Source organism: Magallana gigas, chromosome 10 (assembly GCF_963853765.1).
Source record: "Magallana gigas chromosome 10, xbMagGiga1.1, whole genome shotgun sequence".
Lineage (NCBI taxonomy): Eukaryota > Metazoa > Mollusca > Bivalvia > Ostreida > Ostreidae > Magallana > Magallana gigas.
Window position 1 is genome coordinate 3,099,667 of NC_088862.1, and position 19,904 is coordinate 3,119,570.

The 19,904-nt window shown below is 34.6% G+C and overlaps 1 protein-coding gene and 1 long non-coding RNA gene across 11 annotated transcripts in view; one reads left to right on the forward strand and one right to left on the reverse strand.

Annotated features, from left to right (window-relative positions):
- The window catches only part of LOC105320283 (uncharacterized), a 44,856-nt gene that overhangs the window by 18,292 nt on the left and 6,660 nt on the right, over window positions 1-19,904 (reverse strand). The window contains exons 3-9 of one of the 10 annotated variants that reach the window (XR_010710129.1): window positions 13,929-14,049; window positions 13,625-13,736; window positions 12,570-12,675; window positions 11,415-11,699; window positions 8,464-8,682; window positions 6,795-6,940; window positions 825-6,550 (exon numbers count right to left, since the gene is read on the reverse strand). Coding sequence is in view for 2 of the 10 variants with exons in the window: in XM_066073334.1 (XP_065929406.1) it covers window positions 11,415-11,690 (276 nt within the window). In the remaining 8 variants the exon portion in view is untranslated. Of the gene's footprint in view, window positions 1-824; window positions 6,551-6,794; window positions 7,030-8,463; window positions 8,683-11,414; window positions 11,700-12,569; window positions 12,676-13,624; window positions 13,743-13,928; window positions 14,050-19,904 lie in introns of those variants that run through there. The other 9 variants (XR_010710128.1, XR_010710130.1, XR_010710134.1 and 6 more) reach the window with 9 other exon arrangements.
- On the forward strand, window positions 8,819-13,055 carry LOC117683881 (uncharacterized). The gene is made up of 2 exons (XR_010710136.1): window positions 8,819-11,031; window positions 12,785-13,055. It is a non-coding gene; the product is annotated as an uncharacterized lncRNA (long non-coding RNA).

The following is a 19,904-nucleotide window of genomic DNA, read 5'->3' on the forward strand; positions in this document are numbered from 1 at the left end:
TCTTTCTAATAAGAGTCTTGACAGATGCAATTAGTTGTTTCAAATTTTCCTCACTTTCTCCTATGGCACAATTGAACTCCATATCAGAAAATTGATCCCATAGGACTATGATTTTCTTTGATGGGCTTGTTAACTTTAATAAACTCCCAAAACATTACCATAATTACCATACTATGTAAAAATATGTAAAAAAGAAAATTCAATATTACAAACAATTTTAAAATTGCCAAAACACTACAATCATATCAGTAATTTTAAATTTCATTTAAATTAATGCCCAATAGTGTCACTTCATCAAATTACTTGACAAATAAATTTAAACAACCTCTAAAAATAGTTTAACTTCTTTATTAATAATCATATTATTTATTTCCTTATAATGATAGACCTTTTGGTTTACATGAAACAGTTTTAAAATAGCCCCAAAACCATCACCAATTTTACAGATTATCAATTTCCCCTAAACACATGCTCCATCTGAACCATGGCTCAGATAATGGCTCCCTTGGGACAAATGAATTCAGCCACACTTGTCTTTGATGTTCTCATTAGCTCCTAAGAATTTATCATTGACAAACAAAAACTTTGCATTGTCAGTTGATAGAATACTTATAAAAAATAAATTTTTTTTATTAATTAAGACATAAAGACAAAAAACTCCATCTGGATGTATTTATATAAATATATTTTAGAGTGTTTTCTATTAATTAATTAATAAAATTTGTAAGGATTACCTCCCTTACTTTTCAACATTAGTGTACAATACATAGAATAAGGAAAATGAAAACTGTCATAAAATCATTAAATCTTGTCTGATCTTAAAAAAAATTGCAGGTGCACATCTTCAGATGGTGTTCAACATATGTACAAATTTTCAAACTGTTCCATGCAGTAATAAAAAATTCTATAGGGGGGACAAAGTTGCGTCTACAGACAGACGGACAGACGGACAGACGGACAGACGGACGGACAGACAGACGGACAGACGGACAGGGTGAAACCAATATACCCCCCTAAACTTCGTTTGCGGGGGTATAATTATCCCAGCATGTATAGTTTTATAAGTAGATGAAAAACCTTCTAAATTCACTCTATGTTAATTGTCTATCGGTAAGATAAGCTTCAATCCACCCCAGGATATTTGCAATAAAAAAGTAAATTATAACTAACTAACATGCTAAAATATTTATGTACATGTATATGATATTCAAAATAAGTTATAACTGCTAAACAGAGTTTGTTGTTGACTGTGATTGTACATGTATTTAAAATAAACTTTGATGCAACTATGTCTGTTTCCCCTCTCCTCAAAAGAATGAATATTGAGTAATTTTACATACAATAAAATTTAGCTACTATCCATCATAAAACAAACCCTTTAAATAATCAAAATTTACTTCTATTACATGTATGTAAGTTTTTAAAATTTTGAACAAAATCTTAAAAAATTGCCTGGTATTTTTTTTTTATTTAAGGTCAATAATTGAACAGACTATAGTTCACCTGTAATTAATTTCCTTTGTTCTTTGACACCCTTACCTGTGCACCATTCCCACTTAGCTAAAACCAGTCACCCATAAAAAATTCAGAATTTTAGCTAAGTGGGAAGACACCGTTCATATAGTAGGGAGAAGAGACCAGCCTTCGGCAAAAATTTTATTACTTTTTTTTTGTTGTTGATTAATTTTTAGGAAAAAAAATTTTGCAACTGCAGAGCACGCGCAAATTAGCTAAAAATTTATCTACGGTAAAAATTTCCAGATTTACGGTATTTGACAATTTTTTAATGTAATTTAAAATAAGACTAAGCCATACTACAGTCATGAACATGAATAGTATAGAACAAAACACGAACTAATACATGTACATGTATATGTATATATACATAGGAAGTATTACAAAACAGATGATTGATCTATATCTGGGTTCTTAAATTGAATTATATATCATATATTATATTATTGTTTCTTTGTTCAAGGCATTTAAGATGGTATGTAGGTCATGACTCATGATCCCAAGTGCTCTTCCTGAAATTATTAAATATCATAAAAACCATTGAGATCCCCACCTTAATCCAAAGATATTATTCCTCCTTAGGTCATGCAGGCGCATCAGATCATTATGGCATGTAAGTCATGACCCTAACGGGTCATCCTGACCCCCTTAGAATCAGAAATTGTCAATTATCTTTAAATTATTGATGTTTGATGATCCTATCTCTATTTAATCTTTATTATTAAGTCTCCCGAATGAACATTGGAGACTTATTGTATTTGTACGGTTCTTATTACATGTATTCTTCTTCTTCTTTTTCTTCTTTCCCGCTCTGAACTTGTTTCTCAGAGATGGCTGAACAGAATTGTACAAAACTCTAGGATATGATAGGCCTGCATATCTAGTTGTGCACCATGGTTTGATTTTTCTCATTTTGGGTTAGACAACCACTTTTCGAGGGGGGGGGGGTCAAAAGTTTGTGGGGTCTAACATTGAACCTTGTAGGAAGAATCGTAGACTCTATTGTAAATGGTAACTTGAAAACGGACAAAGATAATAATATAGGGTTTTCATAATGATTCATATATTGGCCGTCACTGGCAATATATAGGGTTTATCAGATCTGACTCCTGGGGTCATCCCCACCCCCCAGGAATTTGAAATTACCATATATCTCAGAAACTGTTATAATCATGACCCCTAAACCATATATATTCATGTTTCTGATGTCAAGGGGCATCAAATGTTATGTAGGTCATGGGCCCTGTGGGTGGTCCTGACCCCCTCAAACAGCAAGTCCCTTATCAATAACATCTTCAAAACAGTTGAGATCCCCACCCTTAAACCATATATATTCTTGTTCCTTGTGTCAAGGGGCATCAAACGGTATGTAGGTCATGGGCCCCGGGGTGGTCATGACCCCCCTTGAACAGGAAGTGCACGAATATCTTGAAAACGGTTGAGATCCCCACCCCTTAACCATATATATTCTTGATCCTTAAAGGGCATCAAAAGGTATGTACCGGTAGGTAATGGGCCTCAGGGTTAAATTTAATTTTTCAAAACCGTAATGTACATCTATGGAACAGTTCCTTTCATATCCCAAGATATGATGTGTCTATCCATTAAATCATAAAAGGAGTTCTAGGATCTATGTTTTTTTTAAGTGATTAACGTCAATTATCTGCTACTTTTTGACTCCCTGGATGAAATTTAAATTTTTAAAACCTTACTGCACATCTATAGAACAGTCCCTATCATATCCCAAGATATGATTGTCTATCCATTAAATCATAAGAGGAGCTCTTGGATCAATGTTTTTTTTTAGTGATAAACGTCAATTTTCTGCTACTATTTGACTCCCTGGATGAAATTTAAGTTTTTAAAACCTTATTGCACATCTATAGGACAGCCCCAATTATATCCCAAGAGATGACGTAGCTACTCCAAAAGTTGTAAGAGGAGTTCTGGGAACCATATTTTTTTTGCAAAAAAAAAAGTCATTTTTTGTTGCCCACTGATCCCCTTACTAGAAAAAAAAATTCTGGAACCTGATCACACTTCAATATGACACCCCCAATCATATTCTAGAAGATCATTTGGCTACTGATAAAAAAAAATGACGTTTTTGAAACCAGTTTTTTTGTAAAAAAAAACGTCATTTTTTAGCAATTAATTGACCCCCAGGACAAAATTGAAAATTCCGAAACCTTATTGCGCATCTATAGGATACCCTAAAACATATTCCAAGAGATGATTTTCTACTGTTGAAAATGTAGGAGGAGTTCGAGGAAGAAGGTTTTTTGTGAAAAAACATCATTTTTTACCAATTATTTGACCCCCAGGACTACCAGAGAATTTTTGAAACCTTTTTACAAAACAACATGATACCCCAAATCAAACTCCAAGAGTTGAGTTTGCTGGTTTATAAGATGTAACAGCAGTTTGAGAAAGTAAAACGTGACAGACGGACGGACGGACAGACGGACGGAACAGAGTAACAACAATATACCCGAACTTTCTTTAGAAAGTGCGGGTATAAATATGATAAGGAGGGAATAAGTTATCCCGGTGGTGAAAATTCGGGGGTGGGGGGATGGAGGTGAACAGTTTCTGTCCTCAAGTGCATGTGGCTTATTATGCAAGACTAATACGACGATTAGGAACTTCTATGATCCACGAGTCTCATTGAGAGAGAGAGAGAGAGAGAGAGAGAGAGAGAGAGAGATTACGACCATTGCTGATTTCTTATATCAGTTGGATGTTCCTTTTTTCTGCAATGATTGCAACTGTTATAAATCGTTTGAAACAACCACCACGAAAGTGTACATGTGGCTTATTGTCTAAAGTAACATTTAATTTTTTTTTTACAATTGATCGGTTTGTTAAACGAATGTAGATGATAGCATGTAATTATGTGTATATTTATTTTTCTACATTTATGGCCATGTTACGCACTTTGCTTGGTTATATAAACATTTTCTATTCAATTTTAAACATATTCCCGATCAAAAAAGCGGAAATTTGTTGAATGTGCAGATTTACACTACATGATCCTTCTAGAACTTAAGAGAAACTGCAGGTCACATACCATTATTTTTACCGCGTGCTAATTGACGCAAGTAGTTCTATTCTAAAAATGTATGGTTTTTTTCCAAAAATTCCCAGGGGTGCTAAATGGGCGAATTTGGTGCCTTTTAGGACATGGATGAAAAGAAGAAGGTTTGAAGAAAAATACTGGCTTAAAATATTGGAAAATCGATCTTTAAAGGCGCAATAGGAAGGATGTAAAGAGGCCAATGTTTACAAATATTCCGAAGTGAAAATGGATATTGCAGGGTAGGTTGTTGGGACCATATCTCAGCCCCCCTCAACTGATTTTCCTTTACTTTTGGCCATGTTGTTGGACTAATGTTTGTCTGTTATTATGCCAAATTTGAATAGATTTGAGCCAGTTGAATTTTTTATATGAATTTTTGTTTTATAAAGGAATAAGAGGGGAAAATAATTGTGGTCTGTGTCCTAGGAGGCGCTTATTGATAGGCATTTAATACTCAATAACCTGCCCTTGATTCAAAGCGCAGCCGATAGGAATTCAATATTATCAGTCGGACATCTGGGGTCCGTTCAATATTGTAGCTGCTACGTAGAGCTAAATGCTCTCAAATGTATTTTAAAGTCGAATAGCAATGCAGGAGACAGGGTAGCTTTTATTGGAATCTACCACGATTTTTTCAAGATGAAAAATAGTATATCAGTCAAAGCAATATGCGCTGCATTCCATTAAGAATTACGCAACGTGTACATTTGCGGTATAATACAGTTAAATAAATAGTGATTGATGAACGACATAAACACAACATGATGTATTAATGACAAACATATTTCAACTGAGTATTGTAAGTGTGAATGTACATGGAACAAGTCTATGAACCTTTTAGATAATATTGAAGATAATCTATTCTTATCTATTATTTGAAATTTAGCAGTAAATAGAAATTTAAAAAAAACGATATTGATAAGAAACACAGGAAAAAATCTTCATTTGGATAGACTCGAAAGGTTCCTGTTATGCGAGTAGTCAAAACGAATCGGTCCACATTCGATTTAATGATGGGTTTACATGTGACTAAACACACTGCCATTTTAAGTTTTACCTGTATATACCACTAAAGTTTCTCATTTCTTTTATAAAGTAAATGATCTTATGCTGAAAACGAGTTAAGTTTGGCTTCACCATCTCCAGTAAGGGATACGCCATAATCCTCAAACAGTGAGAAAGCAGAATTAACACATTTGTCCCAGAGTTCCTCATCATTCTCTGTGTCACTGGAAGTGGGCGTTAACACGATTTTGTTTGTTAGTTCTTCATAACCGGATTCCATACTCCTCGAAAGGTTTTCACTACAGAATTTGTTTAAGTTTGATGGCTTTTCACCGTTTAGTACGGCTTGGTTCTTTTCTCCAATGAATCCCGACTCCGATCCGTTTTGAAAATTGTCACAAGAACGTGTTGGTGACTTGATTGTTAATTCTGTTGCAAACAATTTTGAAATACAACTGTTTGGCCACTTGAAGCCATCTTCTGTCTTCATGCTTTGATCCTCTTCCATCTTCTCATTACTCTCTTCTTCTGAATCAAGAATTTCGTCCTCAAAACTCAGTAAGTTCGCCAAAATTGATCTATTTTTCGCGCATGCTCTTTTCGGGCGACGTTCCGGATTTCCTGTAGGCAAAGTCTTTGACCCAAGTTTGACTTCGAAATTTTCAGGACCCCGTGTGTCTTTGGTCTGGTTTTGATTTTCTTTTATCGGAAGGACTCCTTTGGACTTAAGGGCCCACTCCCCTTCGTCTTCTGTTAAACTTTTACCGTTTGAACCATCTTGAGTTGCTAAGTGTCAGATGTTTCGTTTTTATCGATCGCTGGTTTGAAAACTGAATGTGCAACAGGAATAATTGTATTGGTGGGCCCATTAGGAGATTGAGGAGATTGTAATTCCTTGAGTAACTTGTCAGAGATACTCCCTTGGTCAATTTCATTGCAGTAATCTTTATACTAAATATAAAGATATAAAGAATCCAGATTACTATTGAAATATGAAAGGAATAATATTGTCGAACATAACTACTGCTATATATAGAGTCGTGCACCGCCATACAGATTAACTCTTGTAACAACCATTATTCACAGACCACAGCTTTATATAAATATTCATAAAAAAAATCCTCAAACTTATATGCATTATTATAATTCAAACTGATATTATTTACATTTAATTTTTTTTCTCTTAACAACCAACCTTTTAACCATGGAATTTTAAGGAAGGGTTACAAAACCGGAATTTCTCAGTCCCACAATTCCCGTTTCTAATTTCCTGTGTTAGGGTCTGCAGCGCCAAAAGCCCTGAATCTCAGTGCATTGGTCTTAGCCACGTGCTCTTAATTACTGTAACATCCAAATAAGCAAATGATCGCCCCCTTAACAACAGCCTGACAAAGAGGGACAGAGAAAAGTGGCCTCGAGCAATTTATACCCTGCAATACGAACAACATTTGATCTATTCTAGGTATACCACTAATTCAAAACTATTAATCTGATCAGCATATATGACACGAATACAAAACTAGATTAGATATTTTCTGTGTACGAGACAAAAATAAAACAAGATTTAATACATTATGTCTTCGAGACAAATACACAGACTAGATTTGATATATACTGTCTACGTGACAAATATAAAAATTCTGTCTATGACACGAACAGGTTATAAAAAATTCGATTATTACATTAACACTGGTATATAAATCAAAACCAGATAAAACACTTCTGCCTGTTTACCAGTCGTCTTTTTCAGCAGCCAATGACAGTTCTCGCATGATTTTATGGGATTTACGCTTGGAGTTTTGATGGGCTTGAAAACGTGAATGTCAGTGTAGATAATCGATCTTACATCGTTCTATCACTAAAACATCATTTAAAGAAATGGTATATAATGGAAAATTCATATTTACCGCGTTAATTATGTTTAAAATAGGGGATTCCTCATACTACCCATAGTCCTCTGCGTCTTTGGTACAAACGAACTCTGGCGGAAGTTTGGGGGATTCCTATATTCAGTTCAAGATCCGCTCCTGAATTCTCATTGGCTGTCCAAAAATAAAACCGGTCAAGGTCAGTAAACATGGCGGACAAATTCAACTTGTCATAGTGTTGTTGACATACCCAAAAAATAACCGATATATGGACTATACTTGATGTTTTTGGATTATTTTATGCCATAGACATCTACAATGTTTGAGTTCAGGTAAGAAATGCAAATGTTAATGTCATTTATATAAGATTTGAGACGAAATCATTGCGGGAGTGAATCACTCCCGCACTTACACCATAACGGAGATCCTATGGAGTTGTAGCCCCCCCCCCCCCCCAAAAAAAAAAAAATCGGGAGAGAGCTACATTATTGCAGCTACAATCGCTCCTTCTTGGGCCTCTCCGGCTGGGCTCGGGAAAAAAACCAGCAATGGAAGTAATAGAGTTTTTATAAAAAACAAATGGAGTTGCATCCCATTAATATAGGTATTGGCTAGATAGCCTTGTAATTCTCGTTGAAGGTATTTTTAAGGTATGCCGCTAAAAAAAATGATTTCACGGCTCAAACATAGCTAGACGCATAGCCATGTATTTAAATTTTTTCAGGAAAGACGATTTCTTTATACATTCATTTAAGTAACGCTTGTCGGAAAGACCCGAGAAGATGCGATGTAAAGGCTATAAGGTCATATTGTCATTGCATGATTTCTTTTGAAGAAAACTTAATTCAAAAGCATTGCGAAACAGAGATAATTTCTTTTGAAGAAAAATATTTTTGAAAGCATTGCGGAACAGAGATAATTTTGTGCAATTCTGTTTATAAAGGTGAGGGGTTCCGAACTCCGTGACTGTATTTGGACGTTTCATAAAGAATCTACCATGTCCAACTCCTGCCGGAGCTTCAGTATGGCTCTCTCCTTCGCCATAGTTAGGTCCTCCAGATACTGGTACCGGAGCTTACGTCGCAGACGACAGTCCCTGGCGCTCTCGCGGGTCCTCTGAGCACGTGACTCCACACCTTCAATGACCTTTCCTTTACCTTTTCCTTTCCCGCCTTTCATTTCTGTTTTAACTTTCATCGTGTAGTGGGAGAAAGTCTGAAAAATGTTAAAATATAGATAAACTAATAATTTATCTCCATAGGATCTATCAAACGTGTTAGCAAAAGCGTTCGTTCTCTTCATTTCAAGTACTTAGAATAATATAATATGTATATTGAAATTTGAAGAGATTGGTCACGATTTAGACCAGCATTTATTTTACCTTTTCTAACGTTTACAATGCTTCAGCATGCGCGAATCTACAGGGCATGGGGTCCCCAACCCTGCAAAATCATATTTCTTTAAATCAAAATAAAATTACCAAAAATATGCCTCGAACCCCCTGGCAAACTCAAATAACCGTCAGATAGTAAAATCAGCAAAAAGTAGAGATGACCACTTTAACACATTATTAGGGTGGTAACGGTATACCACCAGTAGATGACCCTATAATTTTCAGGCCCCAAATATGAATTCTAAATTTTAAATTGCGAACTGCTTTCTAGAACGCAGTTCACTTTTTAATTGCAAATAAGCCCGAATTTCAATAAGTAGACATGATCACTTCACCACATTTTTAGGGTGGTAAATGTATACCACCAGTAGATGACCCCGAAATTTTCAGGCCCCAAATATGAATTCAAAAGTTTGAATTGCGAACTGCGTTCTAGAACGCAGTGCACTTTTAAATGGCAAATGAGCCCGAATCTTTAAAAGTAGAGATGACCACTTTACCACATTTTAGGGTGGCCATGGTATTCAACTAGTAGATGACCTGAAAATTTCAGGCCCGAAATATGAAATGAAAAGTTTGAATTGCGAACTGCGTTTTAGAACGCAGTTCACTTTTCAATTGCAAATAAGCCCGAATCTTAAAAAGTAGAGATGACTGATTCACCATATTTTTAGGGTGGTAATGGTATACCACCAGTAGATGATACAGAAAATTTCAGGCCCCATACAGGAATTCTATATTTTGAATTCCGAACTGCGTTCTAGAACGCAGTTCACTTATCAATTGCAAATAAGCCCGAATCTCAATAGGTAGATAACCGCTTTACTTCATATTTTCAGGGTGGTAATGGTATACCACCAGAAGATGACCCCGAAAATTTCAGGCCCTATATATGAAATTTCGTTCTAGAACGCAGTTCACTTTTCAATTGCAATAAGCCCGAATCTTAAAAAAGGAGAGATTACCACTTCACCATATTTTCAGGGTGGTAAGTGTATACAAGCAATAGATGACCCTGAAATTTTCAGGCCCCATATATGAATACTAAATTTTGAATTGCAAACTGCGTTCTAGAACGCAGTTCACTTTTCAATTGCAAATAAGCCCGAATCTCAAAAAGAAGAGATGACTGCTTCACCATATTTTCAGGGTGGTAATGGTATACCACCAGTAGATGACCCTGAAATTTTCAGGCCCCATACATGAATTTTAAATTTTGAATTGCGAACTGCATCCTAGAACGCAGTTGACTTTTCAATTGCAAATAAGCCCGAATCTTAAAAAGTAGAGATGACTGCTTCACCATATTTTCAGGGTGGTAATGGTATACCACCAGTAGATGTCCCTGAAAATTTCAAGCCCCATATATGAATTCTAAATTTTGAATTGCAAATTTCGTTCTAGAGCGCAGTTCACTATTCAATTGCAATAAGCCCGAATCTTAAAAAGTAGAGATGACTGCTTCACCATATTTTTAGGGTGGTAATGGTATACCATCAGTAGATGACCCTGTAATTTTCAGACCCCAAATATGAATTCTAAATTTTGAATTGCGAACTGCGTTCTAGAACGCAGTTGACTTTTCAATTGCAAATAAGCCCGAATTTAAAAAGTAGAGATGATTTTCAGGGTGGTAAAAGTATAATACCAGTAGATGACCCTGAAATTTTCAGGCCCCCTTTTAAGGTGGCAGGGGATAGTTTCGAAGGAAAGACCCGTCAAAATTTTGAAATAAAGGGAGAACCTGAGATTTGGCTGGTTATTTGAGGGTTATAAATTGCTAGAATATTTATTGCATTCATTTTGTGGACAGAGGAGCTCATGTCAATTTCATTGATATATGACACTTTAATACTGGTAGCACTTTTCATCAGATATGGAATGAAAATGCGAAACTGTGGCCAAAATTTTCACTTTCGGTTTTGTGCTTGAAAAGAAGGGTGGGTTCAGAACACGAAATGTCACTCGAAAAGAAGGTGATTGACCCCCCCCCCCCCCCCCATCAATTGGTGATTATTTGCATGGGTATACATTACGCTACCAATCCTATGTTAGTTTATGGCAGTTGCTCGGGACTGGAGCGTGGTGCTGGACCCGTGAAAATGTGGAAAAAAGGGCAATTTTTCAGAAAATTTTGAGACCGTCCCTGGCTATTCTATATAGTGCTATATGTAAGTTGTACTTATTTTATTCTGAAATGTTTAAAAATTCTCAAGAGTCGGGACCACGTGTCCCTGCGTGCAAAGCAATTTTAGCAAATTTCAAAATCCACTGAAAAATTAAATCACATATATGAGCACTATCTGCCTCACATTTCCTCGACTAAAAAAATATCCCCTGCCACCCAAATATGAATTCTAAATTAGAACGCAGTTCACTTTTCAATTGCGAAAAGCGAACTGCGTAGTACATAAAGGGCAATGCGCAATCAAGTTATGATGCACACTCGATCAACACAGAAATATGGCTAAAATATAAAAATAAGAAAAAAATCACGTTAGTAAAAATATGCAACTGACACTGTAGAAAATAGAAATAAAACTGATAAACTTACGGAATGAATATCCGTCGTAGTCAGACGTTTTCCTAAAAATGATGTTTCGCTTGATTTGCGCACTGCACACACGGGTTCGTCCTTGAGGGCCAGATTATCTAGATTGTTCCAGGTGTAAGAGTTGTCGATCTTCGTAAACATTCTGTTTACCGCCGTACAGTGCCGTGATTCACGGGGTCGTTCGGACTCTTCCAAGACGTTCCATGATTTGTAAGCAGGCAAGTAGCATCGTTTTTGAAGGGGGGCGGGGGGGGGGGGGGGGGGGGGCAGACTCATCCAAAAAATCTTGAAAAGCAAAAAAAACAAAATAAGGAAAAGGTGTACTTTCCAAAATTCTGAAAATCCTAATCCGGTGGGGGGGGGGGGGGGGGGGGGCACTTCCATGTTAATTGAATTTTTTGTATGTAAATTTTAAAAAAAAAACTTTGCTGCTCAAAAATGCTACGTGCCTGGTATGGTACAGGACTTTCAGTCATTTGTAGGATAGAGAAAACTGCTATCGTTCTTCAATAATTTGCCAAAAAGTGAAAATATCAACTACTACCTACAAAAGCACGTGTGAACGTTTCGCAGATCGAAACAAACTGTGCAACTTCAGCTACATAAACAGATGGAAACTTCACAGTGGATCAAGTCCAACAGGAACACAGAGTGTAGCTATGAAATTAACTCTCATGTTGAGGTATTATAAATGTGCATGTAGAGAACAACCAAGAAAACTTCCTTATTCTTTGTTGCCAGTATCATTATACTGGCGTGCGACCATGCAACTTTCCTTAAGTCAATACTCAGCCTCAAGTGTAAGTTTTGACCTCAAATCCATGCACTGTCTCTTTAAGGATTTGAGTTAAGGTTTAAAAATGGCGGTGGCAGCGGGGCCTGTTCTCAATCGCCAGGTACTATTTCTCATCAATGCATTGTTACGTACGTCATCTATTGGATTAACAATATGACGTAACAATGCACTGGCGAGGATTAAATACATTGTTATGTCATTTATATTATATATATTATATAATATGTGTCAATAAAATGACGTAACAATGCACTGACGAGAAATGATCCTTAGCGAGAAATGGTCGTATTCAGCACACAACGAAGAATAAAAAAAATTGTCCAACTTAGTCCCTGAATTAGTTCATATTCTTGAGATACCTTATATATGTTAACGCTTGATCAGCCGAGGTTTGCCGAGTGATGAAAGACATTCCGATGAGTCTATGTTGTCCTTGCTCTCACTGTTGATGAAGTTTCAATTGGTCTTGAACAGTAATAATAAAAAATACATGTATATGTTCAATTAGTCGAGTATCAGTTTAAACTCTCTACCTTTACATAATCTATATATCATTTGCTTCATTTTTTGAAAGTGAACTAGACGCAAGGCTTCACAAACGGGCATGGACCACCACCGTAGACTACGGAAGGCGCCACTTTAAATGTTGCCCTAACTTTGTGGCGACTGTTAAGAAATGAATACTTTACGTGATAGCTATTTGTTGAACAGTATATACATTGTACATGTAAATGGTGTCCGGAGATAGTGAGAATGAATAAGGAAACTGTTGCCAAAAGTTCCTCCGCTCAACACTGGGATGCTATTTTGACTGTTCAATAAAGAACAGTTGTTATCCATTTTGATTTGCCTTGAGTTTTTATATTAAATCTAATTTGCATTCTTTCAGGACAAAATTTTTGACAGCTTATGAGCCCAGGCTCCGGGATCATGGAGCATTTTAACATATAATTTGATTTTCGACTTAAGATTAAGATACAGACTAAGCTAAAATTGCAAACTTAAGTTGCATGATCATGGAACAATCTTAACAACATAAACATCGCTTATGTTATATATACAGTTTTTACATTTTCCAGTGTCTTTGTCAATGATAACACTACGTATCGATATTGTACTATACAGTCCGAAAATTCCAATGACGTATAATTAGGGCGCAAGCGGGGTTTGATTATATACATTCAAATATTTAATCGTACAATTGCTGATAATTATAAAAATATAAGTAATAAGGGATCATTCTTTGAATATTATGAGATGATAATTTTGGTCGGGGCGTGATCAAATCGATCATAAAGCACTTCGGGCTTTATTGGATTTCATCACGCCCCGACGGAAATTATCACCTCATAAGATTCCTTATTCCTTAATTACGTTCCCTTGTTACATTCAACTATATCAGTCTAAAACAAACCTGTAGGTTAAATGGGATTTCATTCCTTTTAATTTGGTTGGTTAGCGAGTAACACGTGGGTTTCTGCATCCCTGACGACGACAGTATGCCAGGCGCGTCCTCCATCTTCTTTCTAAAAATTTTTTTTTTTTAATTTAATATAAGACATATGCCTACTACTGGCTACTGGAACATATCTGATATAAAATTATTTAATTTTGATATAAGATATACTAGAATTATCATGTTTAAAATTATCATGTGTATAAAAAGCTGATTGCATGATTTGCCTCTATACATGTACTTCAATTAATACAATACATACCATACCAAATACATACTCTTATCCAATGCTTGCTTTTCATTTTGTGCTGAACATCAATGTGCCCACTTTTACCACGTAATGCTTCTGAAAAAGGTCACTGACCAGCGTACCATATCCATGCCTGTATAGACAAAATGACAGTTCAAACATAGAGGGATACAAAACTAACTTTAGTAAAGATCGCAACTACTATGTGGGAGGTGTAATGATATATATTTCTGACTCTATAGTATGAGTTAGAGGCCAACGGTACAGAAATCTTATGGATTGAAATACCGCGTGCTATTGAAAATATTCTGTTATGCTGTGCATATCGCCCACCAAATTCTAGTAGTACTTTTTGGCAAAAATGTTCATGGTCCATTGAAAGATCAAGAGCTAATGATATCTCTTCTAAGATCATAGTTCTTGGCGATCTGAATGTCAATTTTCTCAACCTTATTTCCACACATGAGACCCACACAATTATAAACTCGAACATATTAACAAATAAAATACATACACCTAAAAGGATCACTGAGCATACATGCACTTTAATAGATCCTCTTCTTGCAGCAAAATCCATGACTCAGGCACTATTAGTCATACACTCAGTGATCACAGAGCAACTTATATATACATACATCAAAATTCAAATGTATCATTTATAAGACCACAATTAGAGAATTCTGTTGAAGGTTGGTCTGGATGTACCTAATTTGATATGGATAACCTTGAAAAAGTTCAATTATATGCAGCAAGAATAGTTTCGGGTCTTTTAATCATAGCCTCAAGAATTTTTTTTTTATTTAAAACAGGATGGTAACCATTAATAATGAGACGAGCCTGCTTTAAATTATCTACTATGTTCAAAATTCATAATAATCTTGTTCCTTCTTATCTAAAAGATATAACTCCTATCATTAGAAATGCCTCTTCCTACTCTAATACTAGAAACTCCTTAAACTATTCTTTGCTTAGATGTAGACTAGAAGTTTTTAACAAGTCATTTTTTTCTGACACTATTCGTTAAGTGAAATATTTTGTGAAATAATACCAAAGGAGCAACTTCATTGAATATTTTTAAGAAAACGCCACAGAGCGATTATACAAAGCCTCCTAAGTATTTCTCTTTTGTGTAAAAGAAATTTTTAAATATCATTCATACGAAATTAAGGCAAAATTGTATTCTCAATTATATGATATATATATCGATGTAACATAATAGACAACCCAATGTGTTCATGTGGAAGTTTAGAAGATGCATATCACTTGTTCTTCGTTTGTAAAAAAAATATCCATTACTAAGACAATCAATTATGCATAATCTTTTATCGTTGAACTTTTTGAATATAGTTGATGTACATTTGATACTTTGGATGACAAAACTTTATCTTATGATGAAAATATAAAAATATTTAAAGAAGTTCATACATTTATACAAAAGTGTGGAAGATTTATTTAAGTTTTTAAATTATTTACATAACTTTTCTATCCATCCTAATTATAATTCTAGATTTAAAAGTAATGATTTATTTGTATTTCATTAAATGTACTATAACTGTTATAGATGTTAACTGGCATTGTATGGTATTGTAATTGAAAAATTTTATGTACAAGGAGAGGACTTTTTAAGTTTTTGAAACTTGTATCCAATCCTTTTGGCATTAGTCAATAAAATATGTTCAACTCAACTCAGACACAATGATGAATGCACACTAGGACAGCTTTCTTGAAGCTTAAACCTCTGTATATGAATAAAAGTAGAACCTAAGGGCACCAGACATATGTCATGTTGTAAATTTGATGCAATGTCATGTTGTAAATTTGATGCAATGTCATGTTGTAAATTTGATGCAATGTCATGTTGTAAATTTGATATAATGTCATGTTGTAAATTTGATGTAATATCATGTTGTAAATTTGATGCAATGTCATGTTGTAAATTTGATGTAATGTCATGTTGTAAATTTTTTGTAATATCATGTTGTAAATTTGATGTAATGTCATGTTGTAAATTTGATATAATGTTATGTTGTAAATTTGGGAGTAAAAACAGAGTTTACAACATGACACATTCAAGAGCAACTTATTGTAACGGAGACTTACTACCATTATTACAATCTATAAAACAAGTTTCCGTTGATCTTACAATTTAATATTCAAAGCAAAATTTTAGTGTTATAAAACAATAAGATAGTAGAAACCTATGGTAAACATAAATGTATATCTATACATTTTTTGATAGCTGAATGAGGTACCCGATTTGCAACTCGTTCATATAGGATATTACTGTAATTCTTAGAAAGATAAAGTTTAAAATTTTAGAAAAAAAAATTACGAAACCCATTTATATGACACATGAAAGGAATTCAATGGGTAGCAGTAAATAAAAAGTAACTAAAATATTAAGGCTTTTAAAAAACAACAAAAACAATGGTTGGTAAATATAGATATTGCTGAACTCCTTCAAAATCAATTCAACAAATGCTTTAACCAATAATTTGATAAAAAGGCAAATATGAACGATAAGAAATTGTAAAAGACGTAACGTATTTTTCTTCCGTCGTAATTAGCATCTGAACCCCATGCAGGGACCATTCCCTTTTTGACACTAATTTCAATGTAATCATAAATCAACTCGATATATGGTTAAATTAAAATTAATGTAAAACGGACTTGGCCCCTGTGATCTTAACCAGTGTATACATGTAGAATAATACTATTAAATCGACACTAGGCCCCTATTTTCATGCACGTAACATCGATGGGTGGAGGTGGGGGCAGACTCATCCAAAAAGACTTGACAATAAAAAAAAATATTAATTTTAGTCCAAGACAAAACAAATTCTGTAAATTTTACAGATCTATATCTTAATTAAGAAAATGTCTGTTGCAATGAAATTTTGGGGAGAAGGTAGAAGAATTATTTTTTACTTTTGAAAAACAAAGTCTGTTAATTTTAAAGATCTATATCTTAATTAACAAAATGTTTGTTGCGAGAAAATTTGGGGGAGAAGGCAAAAGAATTATTTTTTTACTTTTGAATTAACATCGTTTGAACCCGAAGGTATTTACAAATGTTGAGTTAGTAAGAAAAATATGAATCAAATATGAATCGATGATATCTTTCGACAAAGTATAGTTATATATATACACATCTGCTAACCTTACCCTCAACTCATCAAAGATATTTCAGTCCAGAGAATTACAACATCCGTTTTTTCTACTTTATGTTCAACTAACTACATTGTCCAAAATCCAGTAAAAAAGTCTGTCTGTATATCATTTGATCGGAATGTTTTAAAATCCACTAAATGATAAGAAAAGGAATGAAAAGCTAGCAAAGTACTTCATTCAATCAGTCACCTCTAGTATCACACACTTTGTCCTGAAATTGTAAAATTCACAGAATACACCTGAAGGTAGCAAACACAATAACCATTTTGTGAAGGATCGGAAGAACCAGATTTTTTCTGCTGTAGCCATTACGTTAAGGTAGGTCCTTACCCGAATGATGTCATCATCGATAGTTTTTATACACTGAATTAAACATATATGATTATCATAACTGGAAAATCAAATTACTGTTGAATAGACTCTGTGTTCATAGTACAAAGTAATGCATTAGTAGCAGAGACCACAGGTAACATTCGTCCGGAGTTGATCAAGTTGAGTAGATCTCTATCACTCGAATTTGTTTCAATTTTGATAAATACAACTACGTATCACGTTATACGCCAAATTATGAGGTTGGATAAAGAGCGGATTGACCATGATTTTAATGCACTCATGCATGCATATATAAGAATCAACAAATATCCAAGAACCGAATTCTAAACATACAAATTTTAAAAAAAAGCACTGAAGTTTCTATATTTCACAGTATCTTTATAAGAAATTGACGCGAGTGCTTTGAATGGCATAATCAATTTAATTTGTTTATATCAAAAATGCTACATTATGGTTGTAAACTTAACGTTTATTTATCTATGATATAAATGTATTGGCATAGGTTGTAAATCCAACTAATACAAGCTGGCATAATCGTTTATGGAAGTCTGTGTGTGTGTGGGGGGGGGGGGGGGGGGGGGGGGGGGAGACTCATCCAAAAATCTTGTGTAGCCCAAAAAAGAACAAAATGGAAAAAAATGAAAACAAGAAACTTCTCAAACTATCTTGTACATATTTTTCAATTTCACTGGCAATTTCTTTCCTTTACACTTCAATTTTTTACATGTTCCAAAAAAGTGGAAGGGTAAGGGGGCAACTTGTTTGCTGCGAGAAAAAGTGAAGGGGGAGGGCAGACCCTAATCCCCCCCCGAAGATACGTGCCTGCAATAGACATAATATCAGAAAATAAATCACACAAGGGCATAACAGAATGACCTACCTGGCCTACAAACACAGCGACACCGACTCATACCTAGTTCAGTGTACCTCACTGTTTATTGTAGCTATTTCCTAATGGAAGATAACTCGTGATGAGCCGAGGAAACCGACCTATTCCGGATTTCAGTTGTAAACACGGTAATATTTTGTTCTTGTTTGTTAAACGTTGGTCAAGGCCATTCTATTTTTTACATTAAATTCCCAAAATAATTGATAATAAACAGAAAGCAGGGTTATTGATAGTATTTCTGTTTTCAAAGGCCGATATAAATGGTGTTTTGAAACGGTAGCCCACATACCCATATTATGACTATGCATATTAAGTTGGAGTTGTTCAGACGGTTAACTCTGACACACTCGACTGCTTGATTATGTATTTCTAGAAAAGGTAAGAGGTCCGGACCAACAAACCACCCCCCTTTCCTACGAAAAACTAAAAATAAATTACGCAGAAAATATGGACCCGTGGCTGTATTTTTCCTAAAACCTTGATTTATCAGCTTGAATATACAACTGATAGAATATACCTTGAAATTTTTAAAGGCTCCTCTTCCTTGAAAAAGTTATTTGCTGCTTATATTACATACTAAATCAATTTTTTTACTAACATCAGATTATAAAATAATTTATACATGTACGTGGATGAAGAACATATGTCGTATGATACTGTATAGCTACAATAAAACAATGTTTGATGATCTCAAAATCTCAACTGATTTATACACTCATGACTGCAAATACAACTGAAGGATCAAAGAAGGATTTCCCAAAAAAAAGGTTTTAATCGTTCACCTTTTCCCCTCTCCCCTTTTAAATTAATATATTGTGTATTTTACATAGGCCTAAATGTAAAACCATCTTGCTACCCACTGATGACCATTGACCATTAAATTCAATTAATAAAAATAAATTGTCATTGGTCATCAATGGGCAGCAAGATGGTAATGGTAATGCATTACTTTTCTGATGCAAATGTAATTTTATGCACTACTTAAAAAATCTAGTAATGGTAATGGTAACTTAATGCCTAAATTCATGAAGTATTGATAATGTAATTGCATTACTTTACAATGTAATTCGCCTGCGTACTGCTACCGATAACAATGAAATATTACTAATGGTGTGTTCACACAAATCTTCAAACACAGTCATTCTAATTACAATATAACAACAGTGTTGGCAGATTAGTATATGCATGCACTTGTTTTTCATATTGATGGATTTCTATAGAAATTCCATTTGATTTACAAAAATAAGAAGTTGGGGAAAGTGTATTCGAAAAAAAATTCTCATTTTTCAAAAGTATATCCTAAATCACTCTTTGTGATCATAACTCTAGGGAAAGATGATATACTTCATAAACAATAAATATGATAATTTACATGTTGTATTGTATGCAAGAACAGAACAATGCAATTTCGATAACTTAGAACAGCTCTTGAACTGCGCAGCTGTTGACTCATTTTGAAGATTTAAAAATCTTTTAAAATATGAAGGGGGTTCAATGATGTCCTCTTTACAACTATTTGTTGGGGAACAGGTTTAATCTTGCATATTAAAGCTGTAACTTTGCCTCAAAATAGTGTGCCAAATTTTTATTAGTCA